The sequence below is a fragment of the Macaca thibetana genome, chromosome 3 (genome assembly GCF_024542745.1).
Source record: "Macaca thibetana thibetana isolate TM-01 chromosome 3, ASM2454274v1, whole genome shotgun sequence".
NCBI lineage: Eukaryota > Metazoa > Chordata > Mammalia > Primates > Cercopithecidae > Macaca > Macaca thibetana.
This window is the reverse complement of record NC_065580.1, coordinates 19,345,237-19,364,301: the sequence shown is the minus strand read 5'-3', so window position 1 is coordinate 19,364,301 and position 19,065 is coordinate 19,345,237. Positions and strand designations below refer to the sequence as shown.

The window sequence follows — 19,065 nt, the reverse complement described above, 5'->3', positions numbered from 1 at the left end:
GGCACAGATGTCTGATTTTAAGCCACGTTTTTTTTTTTTTTTTTTTTTTTTTTGAGACGGAGTCTTGCTCTGTTGCCCAGGCTGGAGTGCAGTGGCGCAATCTCAGCTCACTGCAAGCTCCGCCTCCCGGGTTCACGCCATTCTCCTGCCTCAGCCTCCTGAGTAGCTGGGACTACAGGCACCCGCCACTGCGCCCAGCTAATTTTTTTTGTATTTTTAGTAGAGACGGGGTTTCACCATGGTCTTGATCTCCTGACCTTGTGATCCACCCGCCTCGGCCTCCCAAAGTACTAGGATTATAGGTGTGAGCCACCGTGCCCGGCCAAAGCCACGTTTTAAAGTGGGTGTGCTTTTGCAGCATCGCATAGTCTGCTTGGGACATGTGTGCACATATGTGCACATCAGTGTCTGTGTTTTGTCAGATGACATGACTTGTATTTCCTGTTTTCTCCATATCACAATCTCTTCCGGAGGCTTCTTCCCCCTCAACCCTCCACATTCCCCATGGTCTGCTCATATCTAGACTCCCCCAGCCCTTAGCCCCTGTGGGTGTCCCTGCTGGGGGTCCAGGGACCTGTATCCTCTAGGTTCCCAAACTTGTGCTCGGTGGTTCTACCTTCCTGCCAGCCACTGCTCCTGCTGCTTCCTTCCTGATGTCCCTGGAACCCACTGACTCTTTTCAGTTGCGACTTCCTGGCGCCTGGGACCTGTAGGGCCCTGACTAGAAATGTTCTGGTCTCTACTTCCCTTCCGGCCTTCTTGAGCACAGAGGCTAGATCATGCTTTCCAAAAGACACCTTTGTGCATGTCAGCACTCCTGCTCCAAAGTCCCAATTACGGCTTGATGAACATGGTATGCGCCTTGGTCTGGCATGCCCTGTTTTCCCTGGTTTGGCCAACCTTACCTTCTAGACTTATTTCCCTCTGCCCCTCACTCTTCTGACACCAAGATTAGTTTACTCATTGTTTTCCAAGCATACTATGAGCACCGGCCTTTCCCCTCATACAAGTTCTCTGACCCATAGCATTCTCTCCAAGCCTCTGTGCTTTAAGGCCTAGCCTGGGTCCCATATGCCCCATTGTGAAAGCCTTTCGGACACCATTAATGGAAATGAATTGCTCCTTCCTTGGCTATCACACAGTACAATATAGCCTTCTAGCCCAGCTCCTGTCACAATCTGCCTTACAGTACAGTTGGTCTTTCCAGCCTAAAGTCTCCTGGGAGGGAGGGGCTGTGTCTTAGTGGTGTTTTCCTCCAGCCTGCAGTGGGCTCTCCTTCCTTTTGATTCTGTAACACATAATCTGTTCGTCTACCTGGCCCCTAGTGCATGCTATTCTACATTTTGATTAATGAAGCTTACAGGTCTGGCTATGGATAGCTTTAGGGCTGGGCAGGGTTTGTTTTCAGACTCCCAACAGCTCTTTCACCCTAAGGAGAGTTTCAAGAATGCTTTTTCTTTTTGCTTCAGCCTGTCTCACCATGGAGACCATAAGCTTCTTGAGAGGCTGAATCTTCCAGTTCTTTGTAGACTCAAGGACAAATGGCACAGTCTCCAGTGTGACCATCAGACATGCATAAGGTTTTCCCCCAGTTTCTAATCCTGCTTAAGGACCAGTTGAAGAAGCCCATGTGAGGGCAACAAAAAGTTTTCTACTTCTGTGTATCTTCCTGTAGCTCTCAGAAAGGTAACTAGCCTATCATTGCCAGAGAGGAGCACACAGAGAACTGGGAAGAGCTCTTGCAGCTGACAAATAGTAATAACAAGAAAAAGCAAGTTAAAAAAATTTAGAGACTGGGGTCTTGCTATGTTGCCCTGGCTGGACTTGAACTCCTGACTCAAGTGGTCCTCCCACTTCAGCCTTCCAAATAGCTAGGATTACAGGTGTGCACCACTGTGCCTGGTGAAAAAGCAAGTTTACTGATGACACAGGTTTTCCAAAAATGAAAGAAGTGATTCCTGGAAGCAGTTTTAGTAGATGTTTCAAATGGTTCCAGAAAGAAGGGGTTTGAGCTTGGTCTATAAACCCAAATTCAAATTCTTGGTAGAAGACTAGGTCCAAATAATAGAATTCCATGGAAATGTTAGAGAAGTGGCTGACACACATGATAAACAAGGAATAGCTCAGAGAAGACTTATTATTCAATATGTTACCAACTGGGTAACCTGAAAGTTTTAGAAAGCAGAGGAAGTCAGCTGCCCTGAGACATAAGGGGTTATGAATTATTGACCCAGCTTCCTTGAGAAATAAAGGATTGTAGATTCATGATCATTTGGGAAATAGTTCTTTGGTTAGTCTACTGGATATATGTTAAAGGCAGCAAGAAATTCTTTAAGTAGTTTAACGTCCTTCAACTTCTAACAGAAAACTATGCATATATTTTATTGCTTCTAAATATCTAAATGGGCAAACAGCTCCAAGGAGCTCATGTAGAAAGCAAGCTACTAGAACCAGCAATGAACAAAAGAAGTCTTTTTGGATTTAAAGAGCACACATCATCTAGGAAAGGCATTTGGGGACCTTCATAAGACTTACTTAAGGCTTACTTATGCTGCTGTGTATGTATATTTTAAGAGTCCAGACTCTGAAGTCAGATAGCTGGTGTAAAGCCCAAGATCATCTCTCATGAACAAGGAAGGGCCTTGGGTAAGAGAATTAATCACTCTGTGCCTCAGTTTCCTCCTCTAAAATGGAAATGATAATAATAAAACCTATCACCGGGTGCGGTGGCTCAAGCCTGTAATCCCAGCACTTTGGGAGGCCTAGACGGGCGGATCACGAGGTCAGGAGATCGAAACCATCCTGGCTAACACGGTGAAACCCCGTCTCTACTAAAAAATACAAAAAACTAGCTGGGCGCAGTGGCGGGCGCCTGTAGTCCCAGCTACTCAGGAGGCTGAGGCAGGAGAATGGCGTAAACCCGGGAGGCGGAGCTTGCAGTGAGCTGAGATCCGGCCACTGCACTCCAGCCTGGGCGACAGAGCGAGACTCCATCTCAAAAAAAAAAAAAAAAAAAAAAAAAAAAAAAAAAAAAAATAATAATAATAATAATAAAACCTATATCACAACGTTGCTGGGAGGATTAAGAGTTATGGTGCGCTTAGTAGAGCCTGGCACATAATAAATGTTAGCTATTAGTAATGATGTTATTTATTAACAACTTTATCAGTGGAGGGAAAGCATGCCTTAGAACTTAAGGCTAGGTGTGTCCTGAGTAATTTTTTTTTCTGATGTATTCAAAAGTAGGGAGCAGAATGCAATGCAAGAGAATGGAAATCCTGTTCTTGGACCCTTTGCTTTTGTGGGATGTCATTTTCCCTTACCCACAACTCTGGCCCAACCATTACACTAAGTTACCAGCTACTTCTACTTTACCCCAGTCCCAAGCCAGATCTGGATGGTCTCAGTGCTGTGGAGAAGACAGGTGTTCTTATTTGACAACTGCCTTTTGATGAGAAACCCTTTTAGTTTTGCAGAGCCTTTGTGACACTCTTTGGAGTGGATATGCTGGCTGTCATATGATCAGCAAGATGGCGGTGGCCCCCCCGTCTGGTCAGGGACCACAGTTCTCCAGCCCAGCAGAAAGACATCCATGGGAAGGACAGCCTGCTGGGGAGACTCCACCTGACATGACGCCTGCATTAGAGGGGTGCTCCTTCCTCCTATTTCTCAGATGCCTTTGATACCTGATGGGGCAGATGGCAGATGGGGACAGGTAGTTTGGGGTTAGGGAGTTAAGATCAGGTGTCTCATGAGGGAAAAACAAATATCTTCAAGGAGGTAATGAACAAAACCATGCTGATTTTTGTCAGGAAGCTCACAGGTCTGGCTATGGATGCCTTAGCCTTAGGGCTTGGCAAGGTTTGTTTTCGGACTCCCAACAGCTCTTTCACCCTAAGGAGAGCTTCAAGAATGCAAATGGCCCCCAGGGGGCAGCAGATTCCAGGTGGCCTCTCCTAGAATTTGGGCAAAGGGAGATGGCAGGCTGGGAAGAAAAGCTAGGCCTGAGCAGGGCAATGTGCCACAAGGATGGCCTAGGGAAAAAGGGTGGGAAGGGGAGGGGCTGAAAAGCAGGTGGCACTGACTCTTCAGTGACAGGAGGGACCTTTTAAAAATAATGGACATAAGGTATTCACATTTCAGGTACACACACATCCACACAGAAGTCTTGTCATTCCAGATTGACATTAAGACCAAAAATCTGGGGACCCTTCTTTGGGGGAACCAGGAAGATTGAAACATGGGAGTAGGAGTCACAGTTTCTTAGACACTAGAGGCAGTCTCAGCTCGGACTTGGAGATTATCCATTCAATAAATATTGCCTGGGTGTCATCCAGGTTTCAAGCAGTATGTTAGCTGCTCGTTCTGCCAATTTCCTGGAAATCTGTGGGAAGAAAACTTTAGCTTCCTGATCCCATTTAGTTCCAGCTGCTGGGATTCTGGTGACAGGCTGATGAACTGATTTTCTCCATGACTCGGAGAAAGGACAGGTTTTATCTGTCCCAAAAGGAGATCAGGTAGATCCAGCCATGTGGGGATGAGGGGAAGGGCCTGAACTGGGTGATTCCCTGAGTCCTTCCCAGTTCTAGAATCTTTATTTTTTTTTAGATTAAACCCATGTTTCCATGATCTTTTTCTTTGTTTTCTGAGACGGGGTCTCACTCTGTCCCCTAGGCTGGAATGCAATGACATAATCATAGGTCACTGCAGCCCTGAAGTCCTGAGCTCAAGTCAATTATCCTACCTCTGCCTCCTGAATAGCTGAGACTATAGGCATGCACCACCACACCCAGCTACTTTTTGTATTTTTTGTAGAGACGGGGTCTCACTGTGTTGCCCAGGCTAGTCTTGAACTTCCTGGCTTTAAGTGATCCTCCTACCCTGACTCCCAAAGTGCTGGGATTATAGGCATGAGCCACTGGGCCTGGCCAGTTCTGGAATTCTTTACGAGGCAGATATCAGGCATAAAAGGATCATAGCACCCCCTTCCCCCTATTCTCACATCAGGTCAGAGGAAAGCAGTAAGGGGAACCCTCTCAGAGAGAATGCCCCTCACCAGTCCTTTCTGAGACCTGTCAGTGGGGCCCGTAGTCAACACAAAATGTGCCTGGGTCCCTCAAAACAAATAACCTTGGATGCAAATACTTTGTTCAGCTGTTGAATATGACAGCAGGAATTTGGTCTCCTGACTAGGTATGATGGAAAATACAACTTCTGAGGCTCACACCGTGCAGCCCCGCCTCTTTCCCCTCTGCTCCCTACTTACCTGGTTGTGGACAGTGGTCAGCTGGTTGTTAAAGGTCATGGTCAGGTTGGTGGACGTGCTGGGGGCCACGTGCGTGATGAAAGGGGTTTTGCTCTGGTTCACTGTGTCATACATATTCACCCGACGCTTGCAGATCTCCATGTTCTGGAAACATGATTTGACGCTGTTCATGCAAAAGGCAGAGGCATATAGAGACATAAGGGAGGGGAAGAGGGTAACATGGGATGAAGGGGAGAAAACAGAGAAAGAAAAGGAGAGAAGGGTTAATTCAGGAAACAGGACAAGCAGGGAGACTAAACTTTAGGTCTAAGTTTTTTGGATTGCTTGTGCAAAGTCTGTGCATTTGCAACAGGCACAGTTATTTAGATGAATTTCCTCCAATGCCCTACTACCCTTTCTCCATGTAGGTTCTACATATCACAACAAAACTGTCTGCTCACACTGCATGCTCACTCAGATCCACCTGCAGCGTCACTGCTCATTCTCAACTCTCAGCCTGCTTTCTGGCCCATAAACCAAAGCATAAGCTCTCTGAATGGGAACATTAAGTAGTCACTTACAACCCGTTATAACCCGCCTCCACCTTTCCCAAACACAACCCTTGTGCTCACCTTCTTCAGCTACCCTGGGTCACCAGCACCACCTAGGGGATGGCCAAAGAACTCTCCAACCCAGTATGGTGACCCTATTGCCATGCTTTCTCCCACAGGAGTTGTGCAGGTAGATAATGGAAACAGTAATAATACTAACAATTAATAATAGTGGTTAACATTTATTAGTGTCCTAATAATAATACTCTGCAACTTCTCACTCGGTCCAGTGACATCAATAAGACAGAGACATGATTCTTGTCCCTACTTTACGAGTAAGGCTGAAGCTTAGGGAGGTAGGGAGTTTCCCGAGGATAGGTAATCACTGGCTACTTTCGCATATGCACATACGCACTGTTTCACCAACTTCAGCCTTCATTTTCTTGTCTAAGTCTTGTCCAGTTACATGAAATATACATTTTCTCCTTTTCTTCCCCCATTGCATCTATGTATCAAAACAAAACCCCAACTACAAAAGTAAAGTATAAAAGTGGTGCTGAAACCAGCATCAAGGAAAAGGAAAGCCACAAGTGGCCTCAACCACCCAAATTCTTGAAAATTGACCAAAAAGTGTCCTTCAGAATTTATACAGTGCTTCTCATTCATTTCTTGTAGTTAAACTTACTTTTCCTCAAATGCTAATATTCAAGAAAATAAAATCCCTTTTAGTCTGTGTGGGGTGGCTCTCGCCTTAATCCCAGCACTTTGGGAGGTCAAGGTGGGAGAAGTTCAAGGGCTCAAAACCAGCTTGGACAACATAGGGAGACCCCATTCTCTATAAAAAAACATAAAAATTAGCTGGGTGTGGTGGCACATGCTCATGATCCCAGCTACTTAGGAGGCTGAGGTCGGAGAATCACTTGAGCCTGCAAGGTCGAGGCTACAGTGAGCCATGATTATGCCACTATATTCCAGGCTGGGTGACAGGGCAAGACCCTGTCTCAAAAAAAGAAAAAGAAAAAGAAAAAAATCCCATTTAATTTTCAATTCAAAATGTCTATTTTACTTATAAAAAATGTAATAACTGAATATAAAAGTAAAATAAAAGTTTTCTACTATTTTAGGATTACAAACGTGTACTACTTCAGCACTCTGTGAGTGTGCTATCTTTGGGGCTAAGCAGGTGTCTGTGGGCTATTCCCAAACATCCTTGCTGTGAAAAATGCATTCCAAGTTTCAAACAACTGACTGAGACGCGACTTAGAGAGTCCTACTTCTTTCTAAGATTCTGACCACTTACACTGCCCGTGTCATGCACACGACATAACCATTTACCAACTGATGATGCTGGAGAGAAAAGAAAACATATTGCACGATATCCCATAGCTAAAAATACTCCTAATAATGCTGTTACTGCCAGTGTGTTTTCAGCTCCTACTAAGCACCAAGGTCTTGCGTGTGGAGGCTGTAGCAAAAAACCAATGTATTTTGTATTCTTTTTGGAATCGGTTTAAAGCATTTGATGTTTCATGACAATTCAACACAAAATTTTCATACTCCTTCAGAATTTTCTAACTGAAATATTTCAAGTTTTGGGTTTTAGGAAAGGGCAAGTACTTTCACTTTAGGTTTACAAGAAAATTGGTTTTAAAAAAATTGTGCACTGGAATCCTGGTATGGAGAAAGGAGTGGGGTCTCTCACCTAGTAATCCAGTAGCTGTGGCTCAGCTCCCAGGGTGGGGGCGCTACAGCAGCATGGGCCTGGAGGTTTATCCTTGCCCTGGAGTTCTTCAAGGTCTTCCCAGCAAGTTCTAGAGAACTTTAGGGACCAGGCCTACTTTCAGGCAAGCCTAGGTGTGTTCAGAGACCCACCTTTCCTTCTTAGGCTCATTTCTGAGTTCTAACCTGCCAGTGCCCCTCTTGGGTCCCAGACGAACTTCTGAATTGGTTGCTGATGCTCACCGTCTCCATGTGACCAAGCCGTGAAACACTCTACTGATGCTTCCTTGCAGAATCCAGAGGTGGATGGACTCTGAGGTCATTAAAGCCCCACGCTTTATGGGGGTGGCTGTCTGACTGTTGGTGCAGACGACTAACAGGACCTCTGTAGAGGGCACCTCCACCCTCAGTCTCCTATCCATAGCTGTTTCTCAGTCATTCCATTTTACCCCTGATATCAAAAGACAGAACTCATGGGAGCCCTATCCAGTAAATTGCCAAGTGTGCCTTTCTTGGGGTACAGACGGACAGCTCTGTGGCTGACCCCTATGGCACTCGGAAACAGGACAAATCCAGGTCAGGTGCAGTGGCTCACGCCTATAATCCGACCTGAGGTCAGGAGCTCAAGACCAGCCTGGCCAACATGGTGAAACTCTGTCTCTATTAAAACTACAAAACTTAGTAGGGCATGGTGGCGTGTGCCTGTCGTCCCAGCTACTCGGGAGGCTGAGGCAGGAGAATTGCTTGAACCTGTGAGGTGGAGGCTGCAGTGACGCAGTGCGCAGAGATCGTACTGCTGCACTCCAGCCTGTGCAACAGAGTAAGACTTGAACTCAAAAAAAAAAAAAAAAGAAACAGGAAAAATCCCGTAACAAGAGTAGGGGAGGGATGGGTCCAGATTCCTTCTTTGTATGGGAGTTTAGTTGTTTCAAGCATCCTTTTACATTAAAGAGGCACTATCTGGTTCTTGCAATGCCATTTGACTTGCATCACTGAGAGTAAGACATAAAACTGAAAAGGAGGCAGCACTATCCGTGGTGGTGCCGCCCACTCACTTCCTGTAGGCCAGGAAGGGGCGGGTCCAGCCTTGAGACCCAGCCCTCTCTGACTCTGGAGACAGCAGGGCCCGCCATGATACGCAATTCTCACATCTCCAGGCTCTTCTCACAGGATTCCCTTCCCCTGTTGATCCTTACAGAATCTGTTGCTCTCTTGAGCACACCCCTTTTCCCTGCAGATGTAGGATGTGTTTATTTATTCTTTCACATCCCAAGTACCTCAGGGTTGAGAGGCTGAAGTGAGACCCTCCATTACCTTCCCATCCACCAATGGCTTCCTTTTTTTTTTTTTTTTTTTTTTTTTTGACGGAGTCTCCCTCTGTCTCCCAGGCTGGAGTGCAGTGGCGTTATCTCAGCTCACTGCAACCTCCGCCTCCTGGGTTCAAGCGATTCTTGTGCTTCAGCCTCCACAGTAGTTGTAATTACAGGTGCTCCCCACCACGCCTGGCTAATTTTTGTATTTTTAGTAGAGACGGGGTTTTACCATGTTGTCCAGGCTGGTCTCAAGTTCCTGACCTCAGGTGATCCGCCCTCCGTGGCTTCCTGAAGTGCTGGGATTACAGGTGTGAGCCACTGCGCCCGGCCATGACTTCCTTTCCTCTCCTCTTCGTTCACTGAGGCCTTTGCCACTGGCTGGATCTTCCACTCCAAGCCATTCCCTGCCTCGCCAGGAAGGCTTCAGAAGTCACAGGTTCCTTGTCAAACACGCTAGCTTCCTGCTTACTTCTTATATCCAGTGACTCTTGTCCTCAACTCAGTACAGCAACTCATTCATTCCCTGGACCGTCAAACCTGAAATTGCTCCACCTCCAGAAACTGTAAGTTCAAGCATCCTGTTTCCCAGCCACATTCTTCCTCCATCCGGCTCATTCCACTATGACTATGATAACCCTTCTCTGCATTGACTAGAACACCGCGTTTACTTGGATCCCCTCCCATCTTTACTTCCTTTCCCTTTGGGCAAAGCCTCCAATAGCCATCATTCTGGATTACAGTTACTGGCTGGCTAGCCTCATCAGCTTCCTTGTCAATCTGTCTTCTTCTCTTATCAGCCTGGCAAAAATTCCACCTGGACAAATCCAGATCAGGAGACTGATCTGTCTTCTCTATGCCTTCACCCGGGGAGATCAGTTACACTATAAACGATTCATGTCCAACCTCAGGGCTCAACAATTCCACCGTATTTCTCTGGTCAGTTTGCTCTGCCACCTTCTGCTCCAGCTACTTAAATTTTCTACCCTTCCTAAACCACCCTCCACCTTGTTCTCAACAGATAACCTCATTGCCTACTTCTGAGAAGCAGAAGCTGTCTGACAGGACGCCCTCAACTTTTCTCCACTAGACCAGCACATACGCTGCATCCACACGCCCCTCCTCCATCCATCCTTCCAGTGACACTAGCTCATCCCTGTGCTCTGAACCCTGTCTAAAAAACAATCCCCCTGACCCCTCCCCAGTCACCCCTCTATTTCTTCTTTTGCATAGCCTCACTTCATGAAAGGTTGCTATTTCTTCACCTCTCATTTGGTCTTTCAACCTGCTAAACTGGTTTCTGCTTTTACCACTCCACTGAATGGCTGCCACTGCGTTACTGACAACTTGCGAATTGTTAAACCCAATGGACATTTTTTTGCCAGACTCATTTCACTTGTGTGGCAGCAGACAGATCTTTGCTCAGCACAGATCTAACCAGCTATTCCCTTGCTTAAGAATCATTTAATGAGTTCCCATTGCTTTTTGGATCAAGATTAAAAACCTTAACATGTACGGCCTGCCCTGGCTGACTGGGTGCCTCACTGTCTCACCTACTGCCTTCTGGGATGGGTGCATGGTCCTGCCTATGGGGGAGTGTCCTGTCCACACAGGCAATGCCCTGCCTGCTCATGCCCATCCTCTTCCTTATCCTTCACAGGCCACTTCCTGGGAGTCTTCCTGGTCTGCCCCAAAATGATGCTCCCCTGTGGTATGCTCTCATCACACCTGATACTTGTCCTGGGAGCAGCCTGCTGATTTGGGCATCACTTGTTTTATACCATTGTCTCCTGTGGATTGCAAGCTCCAGTGGGCAGGGCCGTCTGCTCTGCTCACCACTGTACCCCAGCACACAGCACACTGAAGAAATGAATGAACAAATCCAAACCCAAACTAGACTGGGTCCACTCTGGGATGGTTCTGGGAGCAACCTTTGGCCCTGAGACTGGTTTTGCTCTACAAAGACTACCATTTCGGGCACCTCTCTTCCTGCACAGATACCCAGAGTCAGGTTCACCCAGCTCTGTGCTCTCCTCTTCCTTCCTTTTCAGTGTGAAGCCAACTGCAGGCCAGGAACCCAATCCAGCCACTGCCCACTTTCTTTCTTTCTTTTTTGAGAGGGAGTCTTGCTCTGTCACCCAGGCTGGAGTGCAGTGGAGCGATCTTGGCTCACTGCAAGCTCCGCCTCCCGGGTTCACACCATTCTCCTGCGTCAGCCTCCAGAGTAGCTGGGACTACAGGCGCCCACCACCATGCCCAACTAATTTTTTGTATTTTTAGTAGAGACGGGGTTTCACCATGTTAGCCAGGATGGTTTAATCTCCTGACCTCATGGTCCGCCTGCCTCAGCCTCCCAAAGTGCTGGGATTACAGGCATGAGCCACTGTGCCCGGCCTCTTTTTTTTTTTTTTTTCTTTTTTTGAGACGAAGTCTTGCTCTGTCACCCAGGCTGATGTGCAATGGTGCAATCTTGGCTCACTGCAACCTCCGCCTCCTGGGTTGAAGTGATTCTCCTGCCTCAGCCTCCCAAATAGCTGGGATTACAGGTGCGCCCCACCATACCCAGCTAATTTTTGTATCTTTAGTAGGGACAGGGTTTCACCATGTTGGCCAGGCCGGTCTCAAGCTCCTGACCTCAGGTGATCCACCTGCCTCGGCCTCCCAAAGTGCTAGGATTACAGGCGTGAGCCACCATGCCTGGCCCTGCCCACTTTCATAAATGTTTTATTAGAATGCGGCCTCACTCATCTGTTTATGTATTGCATCTGTGGCTGCCTTCAGCTACAGTGACAGCAGAGTAGCTGTTACCGAGACCTTATGGCTGCAAAACCTAAAATATGTAGTGTCTGGGCCTTTAAAGTTTGCTGATCCCTGGTACGAAGTTTCAAACAGGACACCTACTGTGTGCTGTGGGGAAAATCCAGTAAGTGTGTCATGGTGACAAAGGGATGGTTCAGGGTTTCGATTGGAGTGATTCTCTTGTCAGCGTCAATGGTCAGCATCTTCTTCAACAGGTCAATGAACTCTCGCCGGTCAGCCTTTTCCACCAACATGTCGCTCCCTTCCAAATCTGTTGTCATGTTCACCTGGACGCAAGTAAGGACAGGTTACCAAGGACGACCCCAGCGTGCCTCCCCTCTCCTGGCTCCCCTTATTTTTTGCCCTGCAACTTCCTCCTGATCTCTCAAGCCCCCTTTCTCAGTTCCCAGGAACTCTGCCCCATGGGAGGCACCACCCACATGTTGTCATTGCCCACAGGATGTGGCTTGTCTCTCTGCAGGAAAGGCAGAGAGGGGCTGTGCCCCAGGAAGGGGAGAGGGCCGCTGCTGGGACCTGCAAATATAGCTGAATGACAGGATGTAAACTGCTCCTGCTTTCATCAGTTAAGTTGAAATGCAGCTTTCATCACTCCTCATTAAAAATAACCACAAGATGAAAAGAGTCCTGCAGACTGGCTGCATAACAATGGGAGTGTTAATACTATTGAACTGTAACCTTAACAAAGGCTAAGATGATAAATTTTATGCTGTTTGCCACAATTTTTAAAAAAGAATCACAGCCAAGCAGTAGAAATAAGATGCAAAAAAGTCTATGTATGTATGTATTTAACCTTTAGAGGGAAGTGGAAGGGCCGAGTGTGCCCCTCCTCCACCTACAGCATATCATCCTTCTCATGGCTCCCCCAGTTAGGGCCAGAATTATTTTAGTCCCTGTGTTCAATGGAGTCACCTCTGGCCAAGACAGGCAGGATATCTGAACACAGGATTTTTCTTCCAAGGGTGAGTCTCTACTACGATCGCTTTTAAAAGGCTTGTTTTGTGGTGATTTGTATATTTTCCAGGACATGGTCTGGAAACCAATTTCAGTTTTCTCAGACAATCTAAGTTACTAATCAACTGACAAGCACACTTTACTCAGAATCATGATTTTTGGTTATACTCATCTACAGTAAGAGGGGTGCTAAGTGTTTACTGGTGTATGGCTTTTTTTAAATTATTATTATACTTTAAGTTCCAGGGTACATGTGCACAATGTGCAGGTTTGTTACATATGTATACATGTGCCATATTGGTGTGCTGCACCCATTAACTCGTCATTTACATTAGGTATATCTCCTAATGCTATCCCTCCACCCTCCCCGCTCCCCACAATAGGACCCGGTGTGTGATGTTCCCCTTCCTGTGTCCAAGTGATCTCATTGTTCAATTCCCACCTATGAGTGAGAACATGCGGTGTTTGGTTTTCTGTTCTTGCGATAGTTGGCTGAGAATGATGTATGGCGTTGTTTCTCATTGCTTTAAAGAGAAAATTCACTTTGGATGGTCCTGGTTTCAGACTAGTTTTCACACTAAAAATAGCTGAAGTTCTAGAATTTTCTCTGGGGCACAAAGGTGAGAGCCTGTGGTCCCTGCCAGTGAGCTGAGACTGTGTAGCAGATTGAATTGTATCCCCCTAAAAGTATATTAAAGTCCCAGTCCCCAGTAGGTGTGAATGTGACCTTATTTGGAAATAGGGTCTTTGCAGAGGTAATCAAATTAAGATGAGGTCATACTCGATTATGGTGGGCCCAGTGACAAGGCAAGGGAGATGTGGACACAGAAGCACAGAGAAGACACAGGATAAAAGCCATGTGAAGAAGGAAGCAGAGATTAGAGGGATGCAGCTACAAGTCAAACAATGCTGAGGATTGCCAGAGCTGCCAGAAGCTGGGAGACAGACATGGATGATCTTCCCCAATGGCCTTTACAGTGAACATAGGCCTGCTGAAGCCCAACTTCCAATTTCTGGCCTCCAGAACTGTGGGGGAGTGAAAATCTGTTGTCTTAGGCCATCCAGTTCATGGTACCTTCTAACAGCTGCCCCAGGAAACATATACACTCAATCATGAGCATTAAATCCATGGGTACTAATGGGCTGGAATTCTTCTCACGATAACATCAGGAAGATTGGCCAGTACTATATTACAAGTGGGAACCAATAAACTGGAATGATGATTTTTTTTTTTTTTTTTTTTTGAGGCAGAGTTTTGATCTTGTTGCCCAGGCTGGAGTGCAGTGGCGTGATCTCAGCTCACTGCCTCCTGGGTTCAAGCGATTCTTCTGCCTCATACTCCCAAGTAGCTGAGATTGCAGGCACTCACCACCATGCCCAGCTGATTTTTGTATTTTTAGTAGAGATGGGGTTTCGCCATGTTGGCCAGGCTGGTCTCGAACTCCTGACCTAAGGTCATCCACCCATTTCAGCCTCCCAAAGTGCTGGGATTACAGGCATGAGCCACCATGCCTGGCCAACTGGAATGATTTTTATGGAGCTGGTATGACGTTTTAAAAATGTTTTACACACCAAATGGTATTCTTACTAAGGTTGGCTGTAACTGTTTGACGTCAAGGTCAACCACTGCAGTTGAATAATGTGGATTTCAACCCATTATCTTATATTACTATTGCAGAAGTCTTGCTGCCCTTGGTTTTAAAGGGCTCACATTTCATACTCACCCATGAAGCTTACCTGGGCCATATCATCTAAACAGTTGAAAATGTATTTTCTTGCTTCTTTTGACTTAATCCCTGTCTCTGCTTCATGGTCATCTGGTGTCTGCCAAGAGAGGCAAAAGCCAATTGGTAATGTGACTTAGCTCCTCACCACTGGGGCTCAAGCCTGGAATTCCTGTGTCTCACAGAGGGTCTCTTTCCCACCTTTCAGAAGAGATTTTGATTCTTCAGTGGCCTGCACTGCAATTCCTTTCTCTCTTCATCCACACCAACCCATCCCTCCTCCTTCCCATGCACATGTGTCAGGGGCCGGCTGTCAGTCAGGTACGGAGCAGTCTTGCTCCATACCACAAGCTGATCAAGGTATGCTACATCCTTGATCAGCTTACAGCCTTCTCTGAGTCTAAGGAATAAGACAAGATTCCATTGTGGAAAAGCAAAGGACTTTTCCATGCATTTTCCAATTTTATTTAATAAACCCTTATGCACATAGCTCTTGCTACGTGCCAGACATTGTTCTAAAGCACATTTATTCATTTAATAGTTTTGACAACCACATTAGGTAGCACAATTACTATCCCCATTTTCCAGATGGGGAAACAGGAAGAGAGAACCCAAGGCACTTGCCGTGGTCACATGGCCAATAGGTGGCAGCTGGTCCCAGAGTCTGTGGTTGGGCTGCCCCTCTATTGGCGGCTGAGACACAGACATACATTCCCCAAATGGCTGGGGAAACTGCTGTTTCCAATTATTATGGGTTTTTGGACTCTTCCATGAGGTAATCCAGAGGTAATTAATCCTTAAAATCTCACTCAAGGACAGCACACCTGGAGCGGCTTAAGTCCTGGGAACAGCTGGACATGTGGGACTGAGGCTCTTCAATAAAACCCAGCAGCGAACTCCAGCCTCACCCTCCTCCACTGGAGGACTCTTTTTACTGGACACTCACCCTCACAGTTGCTAAATGCCAGGCCTCCCATCATTAGCCTGAGTGCTTGCTCAGTTCCCAAATCTCTTTTCTCAGTCTTTTGTCACTAGTGGATATATATTATCTTTAAACCATATTAGAATTTGGCTGCAGTTTCCATTAAAAAAAAAAAAAAAACCCAAAACAACAACAAAACAAACATCCCCCCACCCTGCTGCACAAAAAGAAATACCTAAAATGAAACATATTTAAGACTTTATTATTTTATTTTTACCAGGAACATACTTCGATTTTAATTGCTAGGCACAGATCAAAGCGAAAGCAAACTATGTTTCTGTTAAAGTGAAGCCCCTGCCCTGGAGTTTCAGGTTTATGGTCACTAGGGTGAACCAGACGCCTCCCTGGGCCTCAGGACGCTCCCATGGGTTCATCAGGCAGCCTCCTTTGCCTGGAATCCCTCTCCCTAACCCCCACCACCCCAGCCGCCACCCTGCACTTCTCTACTGGGCAAACCCGCTTCATTGTTCCTTGTCTTTTTTTTGAGACACAGTCTCACTCTGTCGCCCAGGCTGGAGTGCAGTGGCACAATCTCAGTTCACTGCAACCTCCGTCTCCCAGGTACAAGTGATTCACATGCCTCAGCCTCCCGAGTAGCTGGGATTACAGGCGCATGCCACCATGCCCAGCTAATTTTTATACTTTTAGTAGAGACGGAGTTTCACCATGTTGGCCAGGCTGGTCTCGAATTCATGACCTCAAGTGATCTGCTGGCCTCAGCCTCCCAAAGTGCTGGGATTACAGGCATGAGCCACTGCACTCCCTCTTCATTCTTCAGTGCCCAGTTCAAACGCTCCTCCTTTCCCCTCTGCTGCAGGCAGAACTAAATGCTCCTTCCCCTTGGCACCCACACCCATTCTTGACCAGGAACAGGGCCCTTATTACAGAGGGGCGGGAGCTTGTGGCACATGGTCCCGTCTCCTGCTGGAACTGCCAGCTCTCAAGGGCAGAGTGGGGTTTGTTTCTCTCCCTAGCACAAATCAGACAGTCATCAAGGCTTATCGGATTAAATCCTGGGAGTTCAGCAATCATAATGTGGGACTCTCACAGGCGGTGATAGGCCAAGAGAAAGAGGGGCTTCTGAGCATTCAGATTCAGTCACACCGTGTATTAACAACAGCACCCCAACGCCCTCATTTTGCTGACTGAATCAAAAGCTCCCCACTAATGAGTCTACGGCCCTCTTCCCTAAGCGCCGGGCCACCGTGAGGAGTGGAGGGGATGCTCTTCCTACCTTCAGTCTCCACAAAGGATATGGTGAGTCCGTGTCACGGTTGAAAAACCTAGTTGTCTTTGTCCCTGCGCTTAATAAATATTCAGCAGGCAAACCCTGTGTTTGTGAAATATACCGAATCTGCAAGAAAAGATAAGAATGAGGTCAGGGCTTTTCCTGTCACTATACATATGGTACACTAATGGCTCTGCTGGCTTTGAGAAAAATGAAAATGACAATTTTTGTAGGGAAAGAAGTTAACAAAAAAGAGAAAAAAGAAAAAGGGAAAAGAGAAAGGAGTAAAGAAAAAATAGCAAGGTTAAGGGAAGCAAGGTTTGGGAGACAACGTGACATTCCACAGTCCCGCCCCTTTGTCATGTAATCAATGCAGTGCTAATCCAGGCTATTTTCCAGATGAAGAATGAGGTCTTGTGAATATCTGTGTCATCTGGACCCACCTGATCATACTCTGAAGCTCCTGGATATAACGGCCAGCCCAGGAACAGCTCTGCAATCACACAGCCCAGGGACCACATGTCAATTGCCTCACAAAATGGTAAACCAAGGATGATCTCAGGGGCCCTGAAAATGAAGAATGGAAGAAACCATTAGCAAGTTGGAAATGCAGGCAGCTGTTTCTATATGAATACTATCTTTCAAACCTGGGGTGCCGTTACTGAATCCTCCTCTGAAGGGCCCGTGGCTCTCAGGAGAGGCGCTGTGCTACAGTGATCCTTCCATTCTTTGGCTTGGTCCCCTCCATTCGTGGAGGACCCACTTAGAAGGCTGGCTGAGATGAAGGATAAGTCTGTCTTTAGAACACACCTACAGGGAACCACACCTACTGACTTCAGTACTTTCACATGCCAATCAGATGAGCTAACAACCAGTTTAGAGATATTCTTAAGTTATCTTTTGTAGCTGAAAGTCTGGGAAACTAATCATCAGAGAATGCCTGGTTTTTACAAAGCAATTCTGAAATGCAGGTCTTCTATTTTCTTCTGTCTCTCTAGAGATGGGAGCTCACTATGTTGCCTAGGCTGGAGTGCAGTGGCTATTCACAGGCATGATCATAGCTCCTATAGTCTTGAACTTCTGAACTCAAACAATCCTTCTGCCTCAGCCTCCTGAGTAGCTGGGTCTAAAGGAATGCACAATCACACCCAACTCAAGGTATTCTATTTTCAGGAATATATAAAGCAAGCTGCCCCCCTCCCAAAATAATGGGATTAAATCCAATATCTGTTTATGCCAATTATCCTTTCTTAAGAATTTACATCACACTTTCTTTTTTTTTTTGAGACGGAGTCTTGCTCTGTTGCCCAGGCTGGAGTGCAGTGGCCAGATCTCAGCTCACTGCAAGCTCCGTCTCCCGGGTTTATGCCATTCTCCTGCCTCAGCCTCCCGAGTAGCCAGGACTACAGGTGCCCGTCACCTCGCCCAGCTAGTTTTTTTTTTGTACTTTTTAGTAGAGACGGGCTTTCACCATGTTAGCCAGGATGGTCTTGATCTCCTGACCTCGTGATCCGCCCGTCTCGGCCTCCCAAAGTGCTGGGATTACAGGCTTGAGCCACTGCACCCGGCCTACATCACACTTTTTTAAGGAAACATTGCTTTTTTTTTTTTTATTAACTTCTAAAAAGCTAATCTTCTTAAAAGTTACCTAATATTACAATTATAGAACTCCATTCATCAATACAGAGTTTTGTATCAACCAGGATTCCAGCATAAACTCCATGAACAACCTGTTCCTGAATGTCCCTTCAAGGAAATCACCTAAACCCCAAGAGAACATTTCACAGGGAGTTGGTAATCAACACCAAAGAGACCACCCAGCTACATCTTCTTTTCTAAGAATTGGTCATGATTAGGTAGGGGTATGTTTTGGACAAAACCAGGCTCAAAGTTTGAGATATGAACACAGCTTATGTTTTTTTAAACATATGTCTCAAGGCCAGGCGCGGTGGCTCATGCCTGTAATCCCAGCACTTTGGGAGGCCGAGGCAGGTGGACTGCTTGAACCCAGGAGTTCAAGAGCAGCCTGGGCAACATGGTAAAACCCTGTCTCTACCAAAAACAAACAAACAAAAAAACCCAAATTAGCAGGGTGTGGTGGTGTGTGCCTATAGTCCCAGCTACCTGGGAGGCTGAGGTGGGAGGATTGCTTGGACCCGGGAGGCAGAGTTTGCAGTGAGCTGAGATTGCACCACTGTACTCCAGCCTGGGCGACAGAGATAGACCTTGTCTTAAAAACAAAACAAAACAAAACAAAAGTGGCTCAAGGCATTCTACTGATAATGAAATGCATTAGCCTGACTTTTGTCTTCTCTATAAATTTTCCACGTGACTAAGCGACGCTAGAAGAGGCTACTTTCCCGCCCTTTCTGCAGCCTGGAGTGGGAGTGAAGGGAGCTGGGGAGCCCTTTCTCGGTTACCTTTCACCCACCTAGCATGAGAGTGGAGAGGAAGGGGGCAATCAGAAACACCCCCACTGGTCTTGGATCTTCTAGCTGAATTTTTCTCTACTGAAAAAGCATCTCCTCTTCCCCC

The 19,065-nt window shown here is 46.6% G+C and overlaps 2 protein-coding genes across 7 annotated transcripts in view; one reads left to right on the top strand and one right to left on the bottom strand.

Moving 5' to 3' along the window:
• NDUFB2 (NADH:ubiquinone oxidoreductase subunit B2) overlaps positions 1 to 19,065 on the top strand; it is a 1,166,996-nt gene that overhangs the window by 73,413 nt on the left and 1,074,518 nt on the right. The window lies entirely within an intron of this gene.
• Positions 1 to 19,065, bottom strand: part of HIPK2 (homeodomain interacting protein kinase 2) — a 218,907-nt gene that overhangs the window by 55,641 nt on the left and 144,201 nt on the right. Inside the window, 5 exon segments of the mRNA XM_050782226.1 lie at positions 5,267 to 5,429; positions 11,727 to 11,911; positions 14,334 to 14,420; positions 16,537 to 16,656; positions 16,974 to 17,097. Coding sequence (XP_050638183.1) covers positions 5,267 to 5,429; positions 11,727 to 11,911; positions 14,334 to 14,420; positions 16,537 to 16,656; positions 16,974 to 17,097 — 679 coding nt within the window.